Source organism: Anomaloglossus baeobatrachus, chromosome 1 (genome assembly GCF_048569485.1).
Source record: "Anomaloglossus baeobatrachus isolate aAnoBae1 chromosome 1, aAnoBae1.hap1, whole genome shotgun sequence".
Classification (NCBI taxonomy): Eukaryota; Metazoa; Chordata; class Amphibia; order Anura; family Aromobatidae; genus Anomaloglossus; species Anomaloglossus baeobatrachus.
The window spans coordinates 481,460,691-481,486,609 of NC_134353.1; the positions used below are offsets into that span (position 1 = coordinate 481,460,691).

A 25,919-nucleotide genomic window follows, 5' to 3' on the forward strand; every position below is an offset into this window, starting at 1 on the left:
AAACAATCCAAGGGAAAGGATACATCCTTACCCCAGCCCAAACAGAACATACCCCAACAGAGGAGAGGGCAGTCGAGGTTTCGGTCCTTTCGGGGCGCGGGCAGGTCCCAATTCTCCTCGTCCAAAGGGTCTCAGAAGGAACAAAGGAACTCTGATGCATGGCGGTCTAAGTCACGTCCTAAAAAGACCACCGGAGGCGCCGCTAACAAAGCGGCTTCCTCATGACTTTCGACCTCCTCTAGTAGCATCCTCGGTCGGTGGCAGGCTCTCCCGCTTTTGCGACACCTGGCTGCCACAAATAAAAGACCGCTGGGTGAGAGACATTCTGTCTCACGGTTACAAGATAGAGTTCACCTCTCGTCCCCCGACTCGATTCTTCAGGTCATCCCCGCCTCCCGAGCGAGCCGAGGCTCTTCTGCAGGCGCTGGGCACTCTGAAGGCGGAAGGAGTGGTGGTCCCTGTTCCTCTTCAGCAACAGAGCCACGGTTTTTACTCCAATTTGTTTGTGGTCCCAAAGAAGGACGGGTCTTTCCGCCCGGTCCTGGACCTGAAACTGCTCAACAAACACGTAAAAACCCGACGGTTCAGGATGGAATCCCTCCGCTCCGTCATCGCCTCAATGTCCCAAGGAGATTTCCTTGCATCGATCGATATCAAAGATGCTTATCTCCACGTACCGATTGCTCCAGAGCACCAGCGCTTCTTGCGCTTCGCCATAGGAAACGAACACCTGCAATTTGTGGCACTGCCGTTCGGCCTGTCAACAGCCCCACGGGTTTTTACCAAGGTGATGGCTACTGTAGTAGCGCTCCTACACTCGCAGGGTCACTCGGTGATTCCGTATTTGGACGATCTGCTGATCAAGGCACCCTCTCAAGAGGCATGCCAACACAGCCTCGACGCTACCCTGGAGACTCTCCAGGGTTTCGGGTGGATCATCAATTTTCCAAAGTCAAATCTGACACCGGCCCAATCGCTGACATATCTTGGCATGGAGTTTCATACCCTCTCAGCGATAGTGAAGCTTCCGCTGATCAAGCAGCAGTCACTACAGAAAGGGGTACAATCTCTCCTTCAAGGCCAGTCACACCCCTTGAGGCGCCTCATGCACTTCCTGGGGAAGATGGTGGCAGCAATGGAGGCAGTCCCTTTCGCGCAGTTTCACCTGCGTCCCCTTCAATGGGACATCTTACGCAAATGGGACAGGAAGCCAACGTCCCTCGACAGGACCGTCTCCCTCTCTCAGGCGACCAAAGCTTCCCTTCGGTGGTGGCTCCTTCCCACTTCATTATCGAAGGGGAAATCCTTCCTACCCCCATCCTGGGAAGTAGTCACGACGGACGCGAGTCTGTCAGGGTGGGGAGCGGTTTTTCTCCACCACAGGGCTCAGGGTACGTGGACCCAGCAAGAGTCCTCGCTTCAGATCAATGTTCTGGAAATACGGGCAGTGTATCTTGCCCTGAAAGCGTTCCAGCAGTGGTTGAAGGGCAAGCAGATCCGAATTCAGTCGGACAACTCCACAGCGGTGGCATACATCAACCACCAAGGCGGCACACGCAGCCGGCAAGCCTTCCAGGAAGTCCGGCGGATTTTGATGTGGGTGGAAGCCACGGCCTCCACCATATCCGCAGTTCACATCCCAGGTGTGGAAAACTGGGAAGCAGATTATCTCAGTCGCCAGGGCATGGACGCAGGGGAATGGTCCCTTCACCCGGACGTGTTCCAGGAGATCTGTTGCCGCTGGGGGGTGCCGGACGTCGACCTCATGGCGTCCCGGCACAACAACAAGGTACCGGCGTTCATGGCACGGTCTCAAGATCCCAGAGCTCTGGCGGCAGACGCCTTAGTTCAGGATTGGTCGCAGTTTCAGCTCCCTTATGTGTTTCCTCCGCTGGCACTGTTGCCCAGAGTGTTACGCAAGATCAGGGCCGACTGCCGCCGCGTCATCCTCGTCGCTCCAGACTGGCCGAGGCGGTCGTGGTACCCGGATCTGTGGCATCTCACGGTCGGCCAACCGTGGGCACTACCAGACCGACCAGACTTGCTATCTCAAGGGCCGTTTTTCCATCTGAATTCTGCGGCCCTCAACCTGACTGTGTGGCCATTGAGTCCTGGATCCTAGCGTCTTCAGGGTTATCTCAAGACGTCATTGCCACTATGAGACAAGCTAGGAAACCAACGTCCGCTAAAATCTACCACAGGACGTGGAAAATTTTCCTGTCGTGGTGTTCTGCTCAGGGTATTTCTCCCTGGCCTTTTGCCTTGCCCACTTTTCTGTCCTTCCTTCAATCTGGACTGGAAAAGGGTTTGTCGCTCGGCTCTCTTAAGGGACAAGTCTCAGCGCTCTCTGTGTTTTTCCAGAAGCGCCTAGCCAGACTTCCACAGGTACGCACGTTCCTGCAGGGGGTTTGTCACATCGTCCCTCCTTACAAGCGGCCGTTAGAACCCTGGGATCTGAACAGGGTGCTGTTGGTTCTTCAGAAACCACCATTCGAGCCAATGAGGGATATTCCTCTCTCACGCCTTTCGCAGAAGGTGGTTTTTCTAGTAGCAGTCACTTCACTTCGGAGAGTGTCTGAGCTAGCAGCGCTTTCATGCAAAACCCCTTTCCTGGTGTTTCACCAGGACAAGGTGGTTCTACGTCCGGTTCCGGAATTTCTCCCTAAGGTGGTATCCCCCTTTCATCTCAATCAGGATATCTCCTTACCTTCTTTTTGTCCTCATCCAGTTCACCAATGTGAAAAGGACTTGCACTTGTTAGATCTGGTGAGAGCACTCAGAATCTACATTTCTCGTACGGCGCCCCTGCGCCGCTCGGATGCACTCTTTGTCCTTGTCGCTGGCCAGCGTAAAGGGTCACAGGCTTCCAAATCAACCCTGGCTCGGTGGATCAAGGAGCCAATTATCGAAGCTTACCGTTCGGCTGGGCTTCCGGTTCCCTCAGGGCTGAAGGCCCATTCTACCAGAGCCGTGGGCGCGTCCTGGGCTTTGAGGCACCAGGCTACGGCTCAGCAGGTGTGTCAGGCGGCTACCTGGTCGAGTCTGCACACTTTCACGAAGCACTATCAAGTGCATACCTATGCTTCGGCGGATGCCAGCCTAGGTAGACGAGTCCTTCAGGCGGCGGTTGCCCACCTGTAGGAAGAGGCCGTTTTACGGCTCTCTTACGAGGTATTATTTTACCCACCCAGGGACTGCTTTTGGACGTCCCAATTGTCTGGGTCTCCCAATAGAGCGACAAAGAAGAAGGGAATTTTGTTTACTTACCGTAAATTCCTTTTCTTCTAGCTCTAATTGGGAGACCCAGCACCCGCCCCTGTTTTTTTGTGTACACATGTTGTTCATGTTGAATGGTTTCAGTTCTCCGATATTCCTTCGGATTGAAGTTACTTTAAACCAGTTTATAATTCTTTTTCCTCCTTCTTGCTTTTGCACCAAAACTGAGGAGCCCGTGGGAGCACGGGGGGTGTATAGGCAGAAGGGGAGGGGCTTAACACTTTTAAGTGTAGTACTTTGTGCGGCCTCCGGAGGCATAGCCTATACAACCCAATTGTCTGGGTCTCCCAATTAGAGCTAGAAGAAAAGGAATTCACGGTAAGTAAACAAAATTCCCTTCTTTTTAAATAGGGGTATAATGGGGCAGAATGAGCTGACAAAAGACCAGCGTTCATCAGATTACAGCAAGATTAAAAATATTTAGTGAACGAATTAACCTATTGCACTTCACATGAAAGGGACTTTAAAAGTAGTAACCAACATATTTAAGAAGCTATGTTGGAGTGAGATGATTACATCTTGGCTTGAGCAGGGAAAGGTTAGTAAGTAGTGCTGGGCCGACTTGCAGATACCTGGGATCAGCAGGCCCAACCAGGTTTTAAAACAAACACCCAGTTCCGACCTGGAATTGATCCCGGATATCTGGCCGGACACCAGTCCCCATATAAATCTATGGGGGCCAGAATCTGTCTCTTTAAAATGGTGACAGAAGGACTAGGGGCATTTTAGCAGGCGTGTTATATTTGCCAGTCTCCTGCTCGGCTGTAATGCTACTTCCAGGGCTGCTCATTATCCTTCATGCATATGGACGGCTTTCCTCGCCCATCGGCAGTCCCAACGTCTGATTGGTTGCAGTCAGACATGCCCCCACCCTGTGTGACAGTGTGTCTGACTGCTTTCAATCAGAGGCTCGTGTGCGTCCCTAAAGTGCTGTAAAAGTAAATTGTTAAAAAATGTGCATAAGGTCCCCCGTATTATGATACCCAGTGCAGATAAAGCAGACAACTACAGGATGCAGCTCCCAGCCATGTGCTTATCTTGGCTGTGTATCAAAATAAGAAGACCTGCATGTGTTGTGTTTTTTTTTTTTTTTAATCATTTAAATAATTTAAAAAAACGGCATGCGGTCCCCCTCCAATTTGGATACCCATGCACGATAAAGCCAACAGCTGGGGGTGGTATTATCATGGTTATTGGGTCCTCGAGCCTAAAAATAGCAGCCAAGCTATTGGATGCGACAATCCCAGAACTTTACTTGGCTCATCCCGATTCCCCTGGTGCGGTGGCAATCGGGGTAATAAGGGGTTAATAACAACTCACAGCTGCTTCTAAGCCGTAGATTAGTAATGGGGGCGTCTGAGACCCCCCATAACTAATCTGTAAGTGAAAAAAATAAACGCAAACACTGAAAGAGTCCTTTAATATATAAAGCTGAGTGTATGTGTGTGTATGTATGTGTGTATGTCGTGTGTATGTCTACTAAGGGAATCCGTGTGTTGCATTTACTATCACAAAATTTTGCACAGCTGCCTGATTTGACTCAGGGAATGTCATAGACTATGTTTTCAGGGGAAAATTTAACCCCCGCTTTACAGTTATACACAAAAAAAAAACCGCTTACATTAAAGACAATGAAACTGGGAGCTACAGGTTATTAATAGGGGCTCTGGTTGGTTGCTATAAGGAATGAAGGACATTCTTAGTATAAGACACTTATGTGTGAGGTAATAGGATATCGGTAGAGAAGATACACACAGAGACAGAGGCACACACAGAGACAGAGGCACGGACAGGGGCAGAGGCACGGACAGGGGTAGAGGCACGGACAGGGACCGAGAGGATGACTGGGACTGAGAGGGTGACGGAGACACTTAGTTATTATCCCAGGCAACACCGGGGGTAACACAGCTTGTTTGAAATAAAATACAAAGAAACCCACTCTGTTTCACCCCCTTTATTAACCCCAAACACCCAGTTCCGATGTAATTCACACAGAGTCCCCTGGTAATTCTGGCTCTGCTACATACATACTGAAGGCACAGTGCGAAGGCACAAAACATGAATGCATGCTGTGGCTTCAAGCAGAGACTGAGCCGCAGCGATGAGCGGTAACATCACTCAGTTTATTTGCAGTCACAGGTGGAAGTTTCCATGATCCCCCAGCTATGACTGCAGGTAAACTGACCCCAATTGACCTCATTAAACTCAGTGACCTCACCTCACTCAAGTGAAGTCACGGAGTTCACAGACCTGTATATCCTGTTATAAAACCACAGGTTTTTTTGCCAAGAGATTCGGTGCTGAAATTTATACACCATATATCTGCATCTTCTGGCAAAAAAAAGCTTGTCAAAATATGATGCGGTTTTGATCTGATAGTGATGTGATGTTTTTGCCAGGAGTTGCAGATTTGGTGCAGGAATATAGTATATAAATTTACGCACTAAATCTGCATCTCTTGGAAAAAAAATGCACCAAAAAAAGTTTTGACACCATTTTAGTGCGGTTGTCTGCCAGGAGGTGCAAATTTGGTGCTGAAATGTCTGCACCAGATTTTTGCACCATATTTGCTTCTCCTGGCAGAAAAGCTCACCAAAATGGCATTTTTGTGTGGGGTTTTTTCTTTGCGTAAAGATGCAGATTTGGTGCTGAAATTTATTCACCATATTCCTGCTTCTCCTCGCATAAAATCGCATCAATACCGCATGTGTTATGATGTGTTTTTTTTTTGCAAGGAGATGCAGATTTGGTAGAGGAATGTGGTGCAAAAATTTCAGCACCAAATCTGCATCTCTTGGCAAAAAAATAACGTAACTACCTCATGGAGAAAAAAACAGCAATAATAATAAACAATACACATATGTGACATTGCCACATTTAGAAAGTCCCAATCTATCAATATATAAAATCAATTGCTCTAACCGGTACACGACGTAGCAAGAAAAAAATTCCAAATGTCAAAATTACATTTTTTTTGTCGCTCCAACATTGAATTGAAATGCAACAACAGGCGATCAAAACATCACATCCACGCAGAAATGGTATAATTAAAAGTGCCAGCTCAAAACGCAAAAAATAAGCCATCATTGAGCCTCAGGTCCGAAAATATGAGAACGCTACAGGTCTCTGAAAATGGCGACAAAAGCATAGTTTTTTTTTTTTAGTAACAAACTTCTCAATTTTTTTTCACTACTTTGATAAAAGTAAAACTATACATTTTTGGTATCTGTGAACTCTTAGGGACCTGGGGAATTTTAATGCCAGATCATTTTTACGTCAACAGGGCAAATAAAAAATCCAAAAAAGAACTGTGCAATGTTGTGCAATTTCACCACACTTGAAATGTGTTTTTCCCTTTTTCAGTACACTGTATGGTAAAACTAATGGTTTCATTCAAACGTTCACCTCGTCCCTCTAAAAACAAACCCTTATATGGCAAGATTGACGGAAAAATAAAAAAGTGGCTCTTGGAAGAAGGGGAGGAAAAAATGAAAAACAGAATATTGGGAGTGAAGGGATTAAGTAGCTAAGTAATGCATAATAAATAAATAAAAATCTCTTCTTACGCCTCCATACAATGCAGTGCTTGCTTGGCCAAACGCTTGCATGCTCTGTCCAAGAGAGCCGCTGCCAGACTCTTCAGGTGGCAGCTTATCTTACAGAACAAATGATCAAGAGTCCAGAAGAGAACATGGCAGATTCTTATACGAGAGGCTGCTGAAAAGTCTTTAGCTTTGGGATCTTTTTGTGTTTCTATGGTAATGAATGTTACATCATATGAAAGCCTTATGTGTCTAATATGTTTTCAAAATTTTTTGTTTGTTGCTTATGGCAACAGTGTTTTATGCACGTGTGAAAACAAAATGGCGGGGTCTAATGTGATATTCACAGCAACTGAGAGCAGAGGAGTGATAAATTCTTGTTTCTGCAAGGAAAGTCCACAAAGCATATTCATGGTGATAAGCCACAGACATTGTGGGATCAATGCCCTTCATATTCCACAGTTAAGAACTGGGTGGCCAAATTTAAAATGGGCCACTTCAGCACCAATGATGAGGAACGTCCTGGACGACCGAGAGTGGTGGGTGTTCCGGAGATCGTCGATGTTGTGCACAACTTCATACTGTAGAATCGACGATTTTCAGCTAAAACAATAGCAGACATCATGGGGATTTCCCATGAACGTGTTTGTGTCATTATCCATGAACATTTAGGGGTACTTTGCACACTACGACATCGCAGCTGCGATGTCGGTGGGGTCAAATCGAAAGTGACGCACATCCGGCGTCGCTGTCGACATCGGAGTGTGTAAATCGTTTTTTATACGATTAATGAGCGCAAAAGCATCGAAATCGTATCATCGGTGTAGTGTCAGTCATTTCCATAATGTCGCTGTGTGAGAAGCCGCAGGAGCGAGGAACATCTCCTTACCTGCGTCCCGCGGCTCACGTTGGCTATGCGGAAGGACGGAGGTGGGTGGGATGTTTACATCCCGCTCATCTTTGCCCCTCTGCTTCTATTGGCTGCCTGCCATGTGACGTTGCAGTGACACCGCACGACCCGCCCCCTTAGGAAGGAGGCGGTTCGCCGGCCAGAGTGACGTCGCAGGGCAGGTAAGTGCATGTGAAGCTGCCGTAGCGATACTGTTCGCTACGGCAGCTATCACAAGATATCGCAGCTGCGATGGGGGCGGGGACTATCGTGCTCGGCATTGCTTGCATCGACTTGCGATGTCGTAGTGTGCAAAGTACCCCTTAGACATGAGGAAGCTATCAGCAAAGGGGGTCCACAAATGTTTGACAACAGATCAGACAAGCATGCGAGTGAAAACTTCCCGGTCGGTTTGTCAGCGTTTCCGGACTGATAAGAACTTCCTGGATTGACTGGTCACTATGGATGAGACCTGGATTTATTTCTATAACCCTGAAAACAAGGAGCAGTCAAAAGAGTGGAGGCACAGTGGGTTTCCTCTTCCAAAGAAGTTCAGGGTGCAAAAGTCAGCCACTAAGGTGTTGGCAACTGTGTTCTGGGATAAGGAAGTCTGCTAGTGGACTTCCTTCAAAAGGGTTCCACCATCAATGGAAGGTATTACATTGAAATTTTGGACCAATTGAAGGCAGCTCTAAAGGCCAAAAGGTGCGGAAAGCTGTCCAAAGGAATCTTGTTTCTGCAAGACAACGCCTCCATTCACACTGCACAAGCGACCGCGGCAAAACTGGCAGAGCTGGGCTTCCAGCTGGTTGACCACCCACCTTATTCACCAGATCTAGCTCCTTCCGACTCATCTGTTTCCAAACCTGAAGAAACACCTCAAGGGTACCAAATTTCACACCATTTCTGATGCCATTACTGCTATGGATGCCTGGTTTGAGGCACAACCGAAATACTTCTTTTTGCTAGGCTTACAAAACTTGGAATACCGATGTAAGAAGTGTGTTGACATCAGTGGAAAGTATGTGGAATAAATGTAAAGTTTTATCATCCTATCTCGTTTCTTTCTGGGTAAAGCCAAAGACTTATCAGCAGTCCCTCGTATATCACAGGACATAATCTGTCAGGGAAAAGTCGGGTGGACCCCTATACACATGTCTGATATGTGGAACATTCACGTGTTTACATTGCGATCAGTTTTCCCTGTTAGCTGCCCTGATAGTATTTTAACATTAACAGTTTAACACCATGTTTCTTTAGTCAGAGTAGTAGAAATCCTTTTGTTTGCCCATCTTCATATAGACATTTTAATTGTGTAGTTTTCATGTATTCTTATTTACATGCACTTAGAGATGAGGATGAAAAAGTTTAAAAATGGCAAACCTTTAGGTTCCTCTGAAGACTTGTAAAGTTGAAGAGTTTGACCAGGATGCCATAACAGCTGCTTATGCCTTTTATTCTAGTACACACAGTGGATGCTGTTTTTAACCTTTCAAGCATTGCTTCTTTAAGGATGTGGTTTGTCTGGTTTTCATCCTCCTCAGCCTATTTTTGATACCGTATTAAACATTTTTAGCCCAATGCCTTTCACTGATAGTAAAACATATGTGCTGTTGTTTTCAGTTAACATTCCACACTTACAGTAAATGAAATGTTAACATAGATGTACATACTTTAACAGTGTCAATATTTTAGCTAATAACACTAATTTTGGATTTTATTGGCTAGACAAATGTTAAGAAACAGCCACTTTAAATAAATAAATGAATTAAAATATTTTAATCTGTGATTAATAAAAGTTATATTTTATTATTTGTCTTCACACATTTTGGTTACACCAGTTGCTTGGCTTTATTCATATGACTGTGGTGAGCAACTATCAGATACATGATATCTAAAGCAACATTGTATTTGACGAAAATGTTTTTTTTGGGTTTTTTTTTTCATTTTACGCCTATAAAATTATCTGAAGTATAGTTCCCAAAAGAGGGTCAGTAGCAAAATAGCAAAAAGAGGACTAAATATCCTCCACAATTTAGAATACTCACAGCAGGATAAAGCAGTGGTGAACTGCCCAGGCCAAAAAAACTTATGCATCATCAGGGTGCAGCCAAACCCCCAATAGATGGAGGTATCACAGGTGCAAGAGGAACAAATCACTCACACAACTCCAGAATATGGAGGAGGTGATTGCTGGATGGTAAAATTGCACACTAGTGGCTTGCATAGGGCTCCGTTCACACTTACAGGCGCATAGTAACCCAGTCAGCAGCCTATTACACGCCCATACTATTCGATCAGGCGGGCTGTCCGGTACTAGTGTGCACCATATAGGGAAGGAGTCTCCAATATGCAAGTTCAAATATTAAGGGGCCTGACTGCACCCCGTATAAAATGTCATGTGCAGAAAAATATATATACACAATATCTGAGGTATTAGTCAATATTATGGCCAAAATAACGGTAGCCTACAAACCACGTCACGGTTCCTCAGACTTGTAGGTCCCTACACTAATCTATACATATAGAAAAACAACAAAAAGAGGACTAAATCTCCTCCACAATTTAGAATACTCACGGCAAGATAAAGCAGTGGTGAACTGCTCAGACCAAAAAAAAACTTATGCACTACCAGGATGCAACCAGACCCCCAATAGATGGAGGCATCACAGGTGCAAGAGGAGCAAATCACTCACACAACTCCAAAATATGGAGGGGGGTGATCGCTGGATGCACCCTGATAGTGCATTCGTTTTTTTGGCCTGGGCGCTTCCCAAAAGAGGGTCACTCTTTTGCTTTTGGGATTTATGCTTTAGATAATTATCAGTTCTTCAGTCATCTCAGTTTCCGTGGGTTGCTGTACTTTTGGCAGATTGGGTTCTATGACATGGTGTCCGCAATCAATTACAGCCAAATGTGTGCTCAAAAAATCCAATAGAATCCCTTGCCATCTGAGCCCCATTATGTGCCCAAACAATAGGTTCCAACCACATATAGAATAGTACTGATTTTGAGTGAAACTGCCCAACAACTTGTAGGGTTTATTTTCTCTCATTACTCCTTGTGAAAGTGAAAACTTTTTGTTTGTTTTCATTTTACTTTCTGTTAATTCTTGTGAAGCATCTGAAGGGTTAACAATGTTCCTGACAGCAGTTTTGAGTACTATGAGGTGTGTAGTTTTTAAAATTATATAATTTTGCCTAGTTTTATTACAATTCGGCCCCTAACAGTCATTTAAAATGAATAGTTCCATAAAAAAATAGGTCTTGTAAATTTCCTTACAAATGTGAAAAATTGCTTCTAAACTTTGAACCTTTCTAACATTCTAACAAAATAAAAGAACGACTAAAAACCGATGCTGATATAAAATAGACATATGGGAAATGTTTTTTAACCCCTTAGCACAATGTCACGTACATGCAAATGATGCCGGAATGCCCAGGAGCTGAGCACTTTCTACAATCGGGAAATACCGACTTTGTTAAATAACTGACACAAGTCTGTGAGAGAAGTTCCAGCCACGGCTGTTAATCATTTAAACACCTCTGTATATTTACTGTATATAGTGCACAGATTTACACTATATACCGCAATACTGTGGGTATTGCAGTACATGATAGAAGAAATAGTAAGATCACATGTTCTCAAAAGAGACTAAAAAATTAAGTAAACAAAAAAATGTTCAATCACCCACCTCTTCCAGCCATTCAAAATAAAGAAATTAAGAAAAAAAAAACATATTTAGTATCATCATGTTCATAGGAGTCTGAGCTACCAAAATATAAAATATATAAACCTGATCGGTAAACACTGTTAGGCTATGTGCCCACGCTGCGGATTTACCGCGGATTTTGCCGCGGATTTACCGCGGATTTCCCGAAAATCTGCAGCAGCGGCACTTCCAAGCCATTTCAATGGCATTTTGGAAATGCTGTGTCCATGCTGCGGATTTTGATGCGGAAAAATCTGCAGCATGTCAATTATTTGTTGCGGATTTTGGTGCGGATTTTGGGTATAGAATGGGGAAAAAAAAAAAAAGAAATCTGCATCAAAATCCGCGGCAAATCCGCGGGTGCGGATTTGCCGCGAAAGTCGCGGATTTTCATGCAGAAAAATCCGCAGGTACATTCTACCGTGGACACATAGCCTAAGGCTATGTGCCCACACTGCGGATTTACCGCGGATTTTGCCGCGGATTTGCCGCGGATTTACCGCGGATTTGCCGAAATTCTGCAGCAGCGGCACTTCCAAGCCATTTCAATGGCATTTTGGAAATGCTGTGCCCATGCTGCGGATTTTTCCGCGGCGGATTTGCCGCGGATTTTGATCCGGAAAAATCTGCAGCATGTCAATTATTGTTGCGGATTTTGTTGCGGATTTTTCCCATGCAAGTCAATGCAAGGTGTAAAATCCGCAAGAAATCCGCAGGTCCTTTCCCACAGGCTCTTTTTCCTGCGGATTTGGTGCGGATTTCGCAAACAAATCCACAGGAAGTGATGTAGGATAGTTCAGGAAGAGGAAGTTTCACCATTTTGTAGTGTAGAGTAGTGGCAGTGTAGTCGTGTTGTGTCCGGACTCTGGATTGCCAGCTAAAAGCAGCTAGTTACAGGCTGCTTGCTTTTAGCTGGCAAAACAGGATTCCAGGTCTTTTTTCACAATTCTTTTTTAAAAAAAAAAAAAAAAAAGTGCTCCGCTGTATTTTCACTGTCCAGCCCGATGCAAGCAAGCAACTGAGGGCTGTGCTTCTCAGCGGGATAAGGCTGAAGCATTCTCTGCCCCTCCCGCTGAGAAAAACAGTCCTCAGCTGCCCCTGAAAATGGCGGCTCCGTTGTGAAGCGCCATTCACAGGTGCTGTACCGAGGCTCATCCAGCTGCCCTGATGCATTGGCTGGCTGGGTAATTACGGGGTTAATGCCAGTTTTCTGCAAACTGGCACTAAGCCCGAGGTTCATAATGTCATGCCTGTGTAGACACGGCCATTATGAACCTCCGTTTGGTAATAAAGAAAAGAAAACACTTTTTTAAAAATTTTATTTGAAAGAAAAACACACAAACATCCCTGATTGCCATCTTTATTACTCCCTGAATCCCCCGACGATAATCCATGACAACTCCGAGCCGGGCTCCGATGTGCACCCGGCTGACCCGGGCACTGACGTCAGCCGGTGACAGCAGCCGTCAGTGTATTATTAAATGCTGCACAGCTCTCTTCCGGCAGCTGGGAACGTCTGATATCAGAGCCCTGGTCAGCTGACTTAATTCGCGAGCGGGTCAGCTGACTGCACACCGACCAGCTGACGTGCCGGGCTCCGATGTGCACTCATGTGACCCGGGCATGGACGTCAGCCAGTACCAGCAGCCGGAAGAGAGCTTTGCAGCATCTCGAACACTGACGGCTGCTGGGACCGGCTGACGTCCGTGCCCGGGTCACATGAGTGCACATCGTCAGCTGTCGGTGTGCAGTCAGCTGACCCGCCTGCGCTCGCGAATTAAGTCAGCTGACCAGGGCTCTGATATCAGACGTTCCCAGCTGCCGGAAAAGAGCTGTGCAGCATTTAATAATACACTGACGGCTGCTGTCACCGGCTGACGTCAGTGCCCGGGTCAGCCGGGTGCACATCGGAGCCCGGCTCGGAGTTGTCATGGATTATCGTCGGGGGATTCAGGGAGTAATAAAGATGGCAATCAGGGATGTTTGTGTCATGTCATGCCTGTGTAGACACGGCCATTATGAACCTCCGTTTGGTAATAAAGAAAAGAAAACACTTTTTTAAAAATTTTATTTGAAAGAAAAACACACAAACATCCCTGATTGCCATCTTTATTACTCCCTGAATCCCCCGACGATAACCCATGACAACTCCGAGCCGGGCTCCGATGTGCACCCGGCTGACCCGGGCACTGACGTCAGCCGGTGACAGCAGCCGTCAGTGTATTATTAAATGCTGCACAGCTCTTTTCCGGCAGCTGGGAACGTCTGATATCAGAGCCCTGGTCAGCTGACTTAATTCGCGAGCGCAGGCGGGTCAGCTGACTGCACACCGACAGCTGACGATGTGCACTCATGTGACCCGGGCACGGACGTCAGCCGGTCCCAGCAGCCGTCAGTGTTCGAGATGCTGCAAAGCTCTCTTCCGGCTGCTGGTACTGGCTGACGTCCATGCCCGGGTCACATGAGTGCACATCGGAGCCCGGCACGTCAGCTGGTCGGTGTGCAGTCAGCTGACCCGCTCGCGAATTAAGTCAGCTGACCAGGGCTCTGATATCAGACGTTCCCAGCTGCCGGAAGAGAGCTGTGCAGCATTTAATAATACACTGACGGCTGCTGTCACCGGCTGACGTCAGTGCCCGGGTCAGCCGGGTGCACATCGGAGCCCGGCTCGGAGTTGTCATGGATTATCGTCGGGGGATTCAGGGAGTAATAAAGATGGCAATCAGGGATGTTTGTGTGTTTTTCTTTCAAATAAAATTTTTAAAAAAGTGTTTTCTTTTCTTTATTACCAAACGGAGGTTCATAATGGCCGTGTCTACACAGGCATGACATTATGAACCTCGGGCTTAGTGCCAGTTTGCAGAAAACTGGCATTAACCCCGTAATTACCCAGCCAGCCAATGCATCAGGGCAGCTGGATGAGCCTCGGTACAGCACCTGTGAATGGCGCTTCACAACGGAGCCGCCATTTTCAGGGGCAGCTGAGGACTGTGTTTCTCAGCGGGAGGGGCAGAGAATGCTTCAGCCTTATCCCGCTGAGAAGCACAGCCCTCAGTTGCTTGCTTGCATCGGGCTGGACAGTGAAAATACAGCGGAGCACATTTTTTTTTTTTTTTTAAAAATACCAGTGAAAGGGAACATGGCACCACATTTTTTGGCTGTAAGCTGCGGCCACCACCACTGGGTTATTATATACAGCCTGTTAAAATGCTGTATATAAGAGCACAGTGGTGTTGGCCGCAGCTTTTTACAAAAAAAGTGGCGACAGGTTCCCTTTAAACATTTCTGCCCCTTTATTACAAAATGGATAATGGAGAAGAAAGGAGGGTTGGGACAGGAAATGACATAAAGAGCCTTTTTTTTTCCTTCAAAACAGACTAAGCTTATTCAGAAACACAATAGAGTACAATGGACAAAATCCGCATCAAAATCCGCAACGAAATCCGCGTCAAATCCGCACCTATGCTAAGGTGCGGATTCCGGGGGAAAGCTGCGGATTTTGATGCAGAAAAATCCGCAGGTACTTTCTCCCGTGGACACATAGCCTAATGAGAAAAAATCAAAATGTCAGAAATTGGTCTCCACTTCGTCTTTAAAAAAATGCAATAAAAACAGATCAAAATATCATGGGTAGTCAAAAGGCTATCAATAAAACCCTTCAGCTCATCTTGAGGTAAGAAGCAAACCTTCACCCAGCTCAATTGAAGGATAAACAAAATTGTTTTAGGTCACGGAAAATAGTGATGCAAACCAAATTTTTTATATTTTAATACATATCGGAATTTTTTTTCTTCATATAAGTGAAAAACAGAAATCTTTACAAGTTTGGTATCTCTATACGTCATACAGAATGAATCGGGTTAATGCCGCGCTATCATCAAATGAATCGATGTTGATATATTATTTCATCCCTTTATTCTTTCTACATGTCAATGCGTTTCGGAGATCGCAGTCTCCTTCATCAGGACACCAAAGAAAGAACATCAACAATGTACCCAAGATTAAATAGTTGATGTTCTTTCTTTGATATCCTGATGGAGACTGCAATCTCTGAAACGCGTTTACCTGTACAAAGATTATTTCATCCCTTTATTCTATCAGACTGTATACAGCAATAAAATACACATAAAATATAACCTTTAATGAGTCTCTTTAAGAAGAGGATTCACCTTACCTCTGTAAAAACAAAATCTGTCACAGAGACTGCCGTGCTATATTGCCCACTTCTATTAAAGGGATCAATGCACTCTGTCACAGAATATGTATATAAAACAGCTGACCACCAGGCCAAAGATTAAGTAGAAAATCATCCGTTGACAACACACCTGGGAAAAGAAGTGGCTACCCCCACTCATGTGTTGTCCACACAAATATGCAGTAGTCCTTAAATAGGGGACCAATGCAGACTAATACGTAACCAGTTGGTCAAGTATCACGTATATCATTTCTGACCAACAAGCACCAGTGGTTCAGAATAGACATGGCAATGCTCCTAGATACCAAAATTCACCAGAACAATGTACATGTAGAAAAATTGGAACAATCTCACCAATTCAGGTGCATTCAGTTTCCACAATCATCCGACGGACAATTTCCCATCATTATAGGCGTCTCCACAGTCCCTTTAATACTGGACCTGGGATCCCTTTAGATTAAAGGTCACTGTCCTTCCCAGATTCTCCTTTCCCGACGCGTTTCATATGTCCCATAATCATCAGGGGAGCTTGAATGAGGAGATATAGGTTCCTGTTATGAAACCTTTCATGGGTTTACAGACGGTGACAGCACAAATCATCCAGGCAGCCTGACTGTCACAACCTCACTAGGTGAGTGTGTCAACTTACATTTGGCTGTAGCCCTATTGAGCTTTCCTCCACAGCCTATCCTCTGTAGTTTATCACTGAAATTGTCCTGACCTGAAAAATCATGATTCAGAATAACTTGTACCACAGAATGCACGCTATAAAAACGAAACATCCCCAAAAACGGCAGAATTGCATTTTTTTCCCAACTTCAGCTCACTTGGATTTTTTTTTGTGTTTTTCAGTTCATTTAGTGAATAAATTAATGGTGTTATTACAGATTACAATTTGTTCTGCAAATTACAAGCCATCATACAGACATGGGGACAGGGAAATCAAATCGTTATGGCTCTTTGATGCAGGGGAGGAAAAAAAGAAAAGCGCAAAAAGAAAAATTGGCTGCAGAGATAAAGAGCATAAAAACCCACAATTTGAAAATTGATTCATATTTTTTTCATTTTTGTAAAATTTAAGATCTTTACATAAAAAAAAAAAAAATAAAAAAAAAATTGACCTTAGAGTTTGTGAAAGCACATGTAGTGACAGATGTCAGATTTAAAAAATCTGACCTGGTCAGGAACGCTAACACTGGTTACAGGGGGAAAGGTTAGAAAATCAGACTTGGTAAGCCCTATACTCCCTGTTAACTGTTTCAGTTTTGTCTACATTTGCTTTAAAGTAGAATTCATAGAGCCTCACAGTGCTATCACAATAGTGCCTGCCATAGAGCGACAATACAAGTGCAGGGCCATAATAATGCTAATGTACTGATCACACAAGCTTCACTGCATCAGAGAGATGCTGCTTACTATTACTGGCAGCACAGCAGGAGCCGAGTGTCATGCAAGTGTCACTGCGACTGAGATCCGATCATGTGATCGGACCACAGCTGCGGGGGGGCGGGCCGGCACTGGGGAGGGAGGGATTTATCTCCCTCTCTCCTCAGTAGCCGACTATTGCCATTCTCGCTCTGCACTCGCATTGCACCGATGTACTGCAAGTGCAGTGCGATTTTTCTCTCACCTTATATACTTGAATGAGTGCGAGAGAAACAAGGATCGCATTGCACCTGCAGCGACTGTCTTCTCTGTCCGATTAGAGCTGAGAAAATAATCGCTCATGGGTGCTGACACATAGGGTAATATTGGTCCGAGTGGAATGCGATGTTTTATCGCATTCCGCTCGCTCCGATTTTCATGTCGTGTGGCTTAGGCCTTAGTGATTCATTTCAGTGGCACATCTGGGTCTTGATGGTGGGGCACTTCTCTGTATTTCCTACACATTATGAATCAGTAAATGTGTTTTTATATTCCTTTTCCAGGCTCGAAGTAAATTGTCACAGCTTCAGGAGAGTCAGCAGGAAATGAATAAATCTATTGAGCAATACAACAACGCACTAAATGGGGACCATGGAGGAAGTCTGAATAACTTATCTGATGTTGAGGCCTTTCCCTCAAGAGAGAGGTTGGAGCTTTCCACAGCAGCGGTAAGAAACAGCAGTGGTTTAGGCCCTAAAAATCGATTTGTGGTAACCATACATTTTTTAATGATTTGCCCAATTATTAAAGGGACTCTGTCAGCAGGTTTGCTGTGTAAGCTGAAGAAAGCATGCTGCAAGGGTTAACAGAATTCAGGGATGCCTGTCTTTATCAAGGCTTGATCTGTTATTTATTTGCTATATTTGTTACTTCTCATTGCTTGTCTACAATGTCAGGTGCACATCAGTCCAGCATGCCCCCTCCTCTGACTGACACGCCACTGTCAATGTACAGAGGCTATTGAGAGTCTGTTGTGGGCAGGGGCAGCTCTCTCAGCTCTACTGAATCTAAAAATTCTGATTGTGTTAAAATAGTAATCTAAGTGATACTTCATTAGATTCAGTCACTTTGCCTGCATCATGCTGCTCTCAGATGAGATATAAACATCCTGACTCTATTAATGGCTTAGTTTCTATCAGGGCTGTGGAATCGCAGTCGGAGCTCATTTTGGTGGAGTCGGTATAAAATGCACCGACTCCGACTCCTAAAATATATAATAAATTGGGTACAGTAGTTCAATGCAGAATGTGCTGAATATTTTTTCATAGGAATTTATGAAAGTTATGAAATGCCCTATAAATGGCTGTTCTGTTCCTGATCTAAGGCTACATTCACACACAGCGTTTTTTGAGGATACCTTTTTCAGCTGCAAAATCAGTTCAGCTTTTTAAAACTGCATCACCTGAAAGTTTTTTGAGCTTATAGATAATGTTTTCAATAGCAAAAGCAGATTAGAAAAATAACGGACAATGCTTCAAATATGATAAGTATAATTAAACTGATGAATGAGAGTAATGAACAACAGCTAGAAGAAAATTTAGGATTCAGTTTGTTTGAGATTGAAGTGCTGTTCATGTAACTGAGGAACAAACAGATATTACAACAGAAGAACAGCAAAATGATACTTTAGAATTAGATGATCTTGTTGAAGCTGTTTCAAAACATTTTCATATTCATCACATGCGCTGTGTTGTGCACACGCTGCAGCTGGCAATAAGAGATAGTCTGCAAGAGGGACATGCTGGAAATCTGATTGGAAAAGTGAGGAAATTGGTTATTGCCTCCAGAACCCCTAAAATTGATTCCATGTTGAAGAGACGTGCTGGGAAAGGGGCAATTGTCGATCAAGCCACTCGGTGAGGCAGCACTTATTTAATAATTGAGCGATTGCTTGAACTAAAACAGTTTCTTATAGATATGGCGAAACTTCAGGTAACCCTAATTGAAGGTCAATGGACACAGGTGGCTGAATTGAAGGAATTGCTTAATCACCCATTTACCGTGACTAAAAAGTTACAAGCTGAGGATTTAACTCCTGGCATTTTCATAAGGGAGTGGAAGAACTTGCTATTTTGCCTGTCCCAAAGAGGAGGTTTAATTGCAGATGGCATTTCTGCTTCAATGAAACGGAGAGAGACACAGCTATTGGGAAATAATATTCTCCTGGCAGCTGTTTATGTGGATCCAAGTCATCGTATACTGCTTGATGATCAACAGCTTACTAAAGGAAAAGAAGCTCTGACTGAAGTAGCAGTTAGGATGAGTGGACTACAGGACTGCCAGGCGCAAGAGGACTTGGGTCCTGACAGTGCTACTGCTGCCATATCTTCATTCTCATCAGATGAGACGTTTAACTTTGACAAGTATTTGGATGACATGGAGCAGGCAAAGCGTTGCCGCAAGGAAACAAATTTCACTCCGTCTCCTATAGCAGCAGATTGACCAGATTTCAGTAACATTTTTCACTTGCTCTCAAAGAAATAGAAAAATTCAACAGTTCATAAAAACTGACTGTGCATGAGGCAATTCCTTTATACCCGGAAATTGTTAGAGATGTTGCCCATGTGGTTATGTTAAGGTGAACTCTTAACCAGAGATCACTAGTTGCCTACTGCCTGGTCTAATTGGTGTGGGTCGAGTGCATGCTTGAAAAATGAGATCAGACACAGTCGGATATTCATCTTTCCTCGACAGAAGTCAGCCCATGCTCTGCTTTATTACAACCGAGCTTGCTCTGATATAACCTTGCAAAGGGGCATGTCCGGATGTGTTCATTGGTCAGTGGGTCGAACAATGTGTTAGTCCATGAGCTGATTGGTAGGCGTCATTGTAGGCGGGTCTATGACATCATTGGATGGATCCATGGCGAAGGTGATGGGAGGGACGTCATCTGGTGGATCCATGCTGGATGGTCTGGTCTGTAATGTCATCTGATCTTTGGGTTGATCTTCTCTTATATGGTATCTACTTACACCTGGACATTCCTTGCATTCCAGGCAAGGTGTGGAGAAACAGGCAATGACACTCACCTTTATATCTGTGTCATGTATATGATCTGAAACCTGAATTATGTAAGGCAAATCGACATATTTCCCACAATGCTCTATGTCCAGAGGTTAATTAAGTATTTCATTTTATGGCTCTCCTCAACAGTTACAGCTTTGCCTCCAACCCAAGTTACCGTAGAGAGGTTGTTCTCTAGCCTTAAAATTATTAGGTCAGATTTGAGATCACCTGCGAAGGAGGATCTGATGGAGGCAATTCTATTTCTTACAACAAATTCATAGACTGCACAAATGTTATTTACTATGTTTTAGTAGAAAATGTTTTTTTGCCAGATACATAGTTTATTACATAGTGTTATATATACACAATATATAATCTATATTGCATATTGTATTACATATTTACAATTTATTAGTTTTTTGTGTTCTAAAGTTGTATTCCAATAAATATATTTTATGATCTATCTAAATATCTTGATTATTGTATCATAAAAATGATTAAATGTCTGATGTTCACATTGTACTACAATACATTTTTCACTTAAATGTAAGCGATATATGTGGGAGTCGGAATCGTGCAAGGGAAATTGAGGAGTCGGAGTCGCAGGTTTGGCTTACCGACTCCACAGCCCTGGTTTCTATGCTGTTTATGTGTTGTAAGACCAATATTGTGGGCCATGTGATTGCTGCAGTGTATATAATGCCGCCTATACTTAACTTTTATTCTTAATTGCATTGCTACAAACTACAAATCACTGGGTGACTATTTAGTACCCAATACCTTAAAGTGGGTTTTGCCTGAGCTGCAATTTTTCTGTTTACACTTACTATATATGAGTTAATCCAAGTAGTTGCCACATGGTGGCAGAATATTCAAGCAGTATGCAGGTACCACTTAGGGTTGGTTCTGGTATAATTCATGTTACATAGCACATATGATACTGTATCTATATGCTGTGACATGTTCACATTACTTTAGCAGACTTCACAGATCAACAATAGCACTTTGTGTAACTTTGGCAAGCTACATTGCTGTTACTGTTTTTTGTGACTGAAGTTCATACAGTGGCTTTGACACATTTATATTACTAATGCAAAGACATTTCTGTAAGGCTCTGTGCGCACGTAGCATTTATCCCTGCAGAAATTTCTGCAGCAATTTGAACAGCACACGTGCGCTCCAAAACGCTGCAGAAACAGTCCGTAATGTAAAAAAGGCGATTCCATGCGCTCTGCTTGCAGCCCCTCCCATAGACAGAGCAGGAGCTGCATGCAGAGCGCACGGAAGAAGTGACATGTCACTTCTTAGAACGCGCGCTTCGGGCAGCAGCCGAAGCGCTGCGCTCTAATACGCCACGGGCGCACGTCTCCTGCATAATCTTCATAGATTATGCTGCGGACGCAGGACGCATGCAGTTATGCTGCGGTGCAGATCGCAGCATAACTGCATGCAAATACGCAACGTGCGCACATAGCCTAAATGTGGTTTTTGTATCTTGTATCTTTTTATGTGTTTGGATCTTTGCACACAGTAAGATTTGATGGGAGTATTTTTTCTTTGCATATAGGTTTAAATAGTGTACTTTTGTGTGACCAGCTAAAGGAAAGGTGGTTTACTATTTGAATATTTTATAGGTCCCACTTTATTTTGTATTCGCTACATCATAGCAAGGCATTTGCAGGTAGAGAGTGCCTTTTTTGACATGTGGCTTGATTTTATTCTCCACCTTTTGGGGCTTTTAAAGCTTTGTAAATGTTCCTTTCTTTTTTTGCTGAACAAATAAAGAAATATTTTACTATATGTATTAAAGAGAATTTCACAGCAGATTTTTGCTATGTAATCTGACAACAGCATGAGGTAGGCACTGATTTCAGGGATGTGTTACTTATTAGGCTGTGTTGTTTCTATACAATGAGTGATTTATCAACTGCAGATTATCACTGCCTAGATTAGCTTTCCCATGCTGCTCTGATCTGCTGAAAAGCTGCTCTCCTCTCACACACGGCCCTCTGCCGGATGTACCGTATTTTTCGGACTATAAGACGGACCTGACAATAAGACGCACCCTGATTTTAGAGGAGGAAAATGGGAAAATAACATTTTAAGCAAAAAATGTGGTCATGACACACTTATGGGGCGAGGATCTGCTGCTGACACTTATGGGGTAATGTCCTGCTCACATACTCCCCGTCCTGCTCACATACTCCCCATCCTGCTCATATACTCCCCATCCTGCTCATATACTCCCCATCCTGCTCATATACTCCCCATCCTGCTCATATACTCCCCATCCTGCTCACATACTCCCCATCCTGCTCACATACTCCCCATCCTGCTCACATACTCCCCAGGCTGCTCACATACTCCCCAGGCTGCTCACATACTCCCCAGGCTGCTCACATACTCCCCAGGCTTCTCATATACTCCCCATCCTGCTCATATACTCCCCATCCTGCTCATATACTCCCCATCCTGCTCATATACTCCCCATCCTGCTCATATACTCCCCATCCTGCTCATATACTCCCCATTGCTGCTCATATACTCCCCAGGCTGCTCATATACTCCCCAGGCTGCTCATATACTCCCCAGGCTGTTCATATACTCCCCAGGCTGTTCATATACTCCCCAGGCTGTTCATATACTCCCCAGGCTGCTCATATACTCCCTAAGCTGCTCATATACTCCCCATGCTCCTCATAACAAACCCCTATCCTGCTCATATACCCCCATCATCCTGGTGTATGGCCGCATCCTGTGGCACATAAAAAAAAATAAACGTTCATACTCACCTTACCTCACCTCACTCCCTGCAGCACCGCTCCTCTTACCGTCTATGTCAGCGGCAGCACCGCTGAGTGGAGCCGTCCCCGTTCCCCTGCAGCATCGCGATCTCCTCCTGTCTGTCCCGTGTGGACACGTGCGCACAGTGATGACGTCATCGCTGTACGCGGCGCTAGTCTCCACGCAAGTCAGCTGACCGGAGGAGACAGGAGGAGATCGCGGTGCTGCAGGGGAATGGTGAGTAATGTGTACTGATTCACTGCACCCCACGCTTATGATGGTGCGCGGTGAGCAGTGAATACAGCCGCACATGATCACTCCAGGCTGTAGTTGCCAGGGGTGATCATGCGGGCCGGCTGTTTATCCCCCGCCCATCATCCCGCCCACCTGTCAGTGCCAGCTTCAGCGCTGAGAGATGATGGGCGGGATGATGGGCGTGCATATTAAATGAGCGGGTCCACGTGGTCACGGCAGGCTGCTACAGCCTGCTCGTGCCCCCGATGACCCGCTCCACCCTCATTCCCCGCAGCCCTGTATTCAGACCATAAGACGCACCCCCCACTTTCCCCCAACATTTGGGGGGAAAAAAGTGCGTCTTATGGTCCGAAAAATATGGTAAGAGGAAGTGACTCATGATAACTACAGGACTCATCACATGACCCCGTGCTACCTTAGCAACCATCGGCTCCATGTGATCACATCACATGACTTCGGATGGAGCCAGGTAAGTGAATGCTTACCGCGGCCCGCTGTTAAAGCGCTGTGACATTTTTACAGTGAGATGTAAGGGGTTAACAGGCACAAGTGGAACACAGATCCACTCGTGCTTGATGCTGCGCATGTCACGTGGTCAAATCAGCTGAGGTGTGCTAGGATCGCACCGGCAGGGATTAACCTGACTTGATCCATGACCCATCCAGTACGTCATGTGTCGTGAAGAGGTTAAAATAATCTGAGTGCATTGTAGGATCATCCTGAAATTTCACCTGAAAGCCAAATATCCCTAACTGTTTGTGAAAAGTATATATGCAAAGATTTATTCTTCATTAGTAATTGTCTGCACTCACACACTCTTTAAACCTCTCATGATATACATATACATCACATTTTATTTGCACACGTATGGAGTAGAGCTGCACCTACTCGATGTTCTGCAGGCTTCAGCTGTGTAAAACATCTAGCATCTGCCTATAACTGCAGCTGTTGAAGCTACCGGTAGTTCCAGTGAATGCAGATAATTCCTTTTGATAATCATGGTCAATATCATTCCCTAATTTCTGCACTGATTTCTTACTTGGATTTTTCGCCAGAATGATGACTGGGGCACTATTAGGGATTGATAATAATTAACTTGGTATTGTTGCTAGTCTCTTTTAACCAAGTTGAAAAACTGAATGAATGAATGAATGAATAAATTAGGCCCTGTGCGCACTAGAAAAAGGATTTTTCTTAAGAAATTTCTTAAAAGTGAAGGATTAGCGCACCTGCGTTAAAAAAACCGCACCAATAACGCACCAAATAACGCATGTGTTTTTACCGCGTTTTGGTGCGTTTTTGATGTGTTTTTTGCAGGTTAGTCCCTGCGTTTTTTAATGCTTTAACAGCAATAAATAATATAGATAATAGCTAGATACCGTATTTTTCGAACCATAAGACGCACTTTTTCTTTTTCGCTCTATTGGGAGACCCAGACAATTGGGTGTATAGGCTATGCCTCCGGAGGCCGCACAAAGTACTACACTTAAAAGTGTTAGGCCCCTCCCCTTCTGCCTATACACCCCCCGTGCTCCCACGGGCTGCTCAGTTTTTTGCTTTGTGCGAAGGAGGTCAGACACGCACAGCACAGCTCCACAGATTGGTCAGCAGCAGCTGCTGACTATGTCGGATGGAAGAAAAGTGGGCCCATATAGGGCCCCCAGCATGCTCCCTTCTCACCCCACTCTTGTCGGCGGTGTTGTTAAGGTTGAGGTATCCATTGCGGGTACGGAGGCTGGAGCCCACATGCTGCTTTCCTTCCCCATCCCCCTCTGGGCTCTGGGTGAAGTGGGATCTTACCGGTCTCCAGGCACTGAGACCGCGCTTCATCCACAACTCCTGTGGAGCCTGATGGATAGGAGCCGAGTATCGTTCAGGGACATGGCCCTGCATCTTGGAGGTACTCTGTATCCCTGTGGGGACCGCGCACGGCATCACCTCAGCTTTGCTGGGTGTGCTAGTGCACCGGGGACCGCGGCGCTGACCGGGTCTATATGTGCCATTACACACTCAGCGTCGCTGAGTGTGTTTATATGTAAGGGCTACCGCACTAACCGCCGCTGCCATGGGACACTGCGGCGCGGCTGGGACTTGTAGTTCGCCGGGGACTTTCACGCCGGCCGCGCTTTTACGGCGGCCGCGTTTATTACTAGAGTCCCCGGCTTCCTTGCGGCCTAGTTTACTTTTCTCCCGCCCTCAGCCCTGACAGGCAGGGGGAAGGGCGGGACGCTGCACGGAGCGAGCAGCTCTGAGGGCTGGAGTATGATTTACATACTCCACCCCCCTCACTGTGCACGGTGTGAGCACCAGTTCGCGCTCTTTCTCGGCCACGCCCACAGCTCCCTCATCTCGTCAGGACGCCGCAGCCATTCCTGTCAGCTCCACCGACGCTGCAGAAGAGGGACAAGTCCTGGGAGACCCAGACACGGTCTCTGGTGGCCTCACAACCGCTTTAGGCGGCTGGTAAGCAGCACCTGTTGGTGCTAGCCCCATGGTGCTGTAGTGTATTGGTACATTATTTGTGTATCATATATACTTTACACTGTATGAGCACAGTGCATTCTGGCTATATACCCTTTTGTGTAACTCAAGGAAAACTATAGCATGGCGCCCACAAAAGGCAGGGGTGCCAAAACACAGGCTTATTATGCTGCCTGCGCCGCTTGTAAGACCCCACTACCGGCAGGTTCCACTGACCCTCATTGTGTGCAGTGTTCGACCCCTGTGCCACTTCTTCAGCCGGAGCCTATGCTAAGAGGGGCCCAGGGGGAGACACCTGTTGACACTGTCCAGGTGACGGGGACTGAGTTTGCTAAACTCTCTGAGACTATGGCT

The 25,919-nt window shown here is 45.3% G+C and overlaps 1 protein-coding gene across 2 annotated transcripts in view; it reads left to right on the forward strand.

Moving 5' to 3' along the window:
• Positions 1-25,919, forward strand: part of EPS15L1 (epidermal growth factor receptor pathway substrate 15 like 1) — a 297,220-nt gene that overhangs the window by 134,822 nt on the left and 136,479 nt on the right. For both annotated transcript variants that reach the window (XM_075315065.1, XM_075315074.1), the window contains one exon: positions 17,543-17,707. In XM_075315065.1, the coding sequence (XP_075171180.1) occupies positions 17,543-17,707 (165 nt within the window). The remainder of the gene's footprint in view (positions 1-17,542; positions 17,708-25,919) is intronic.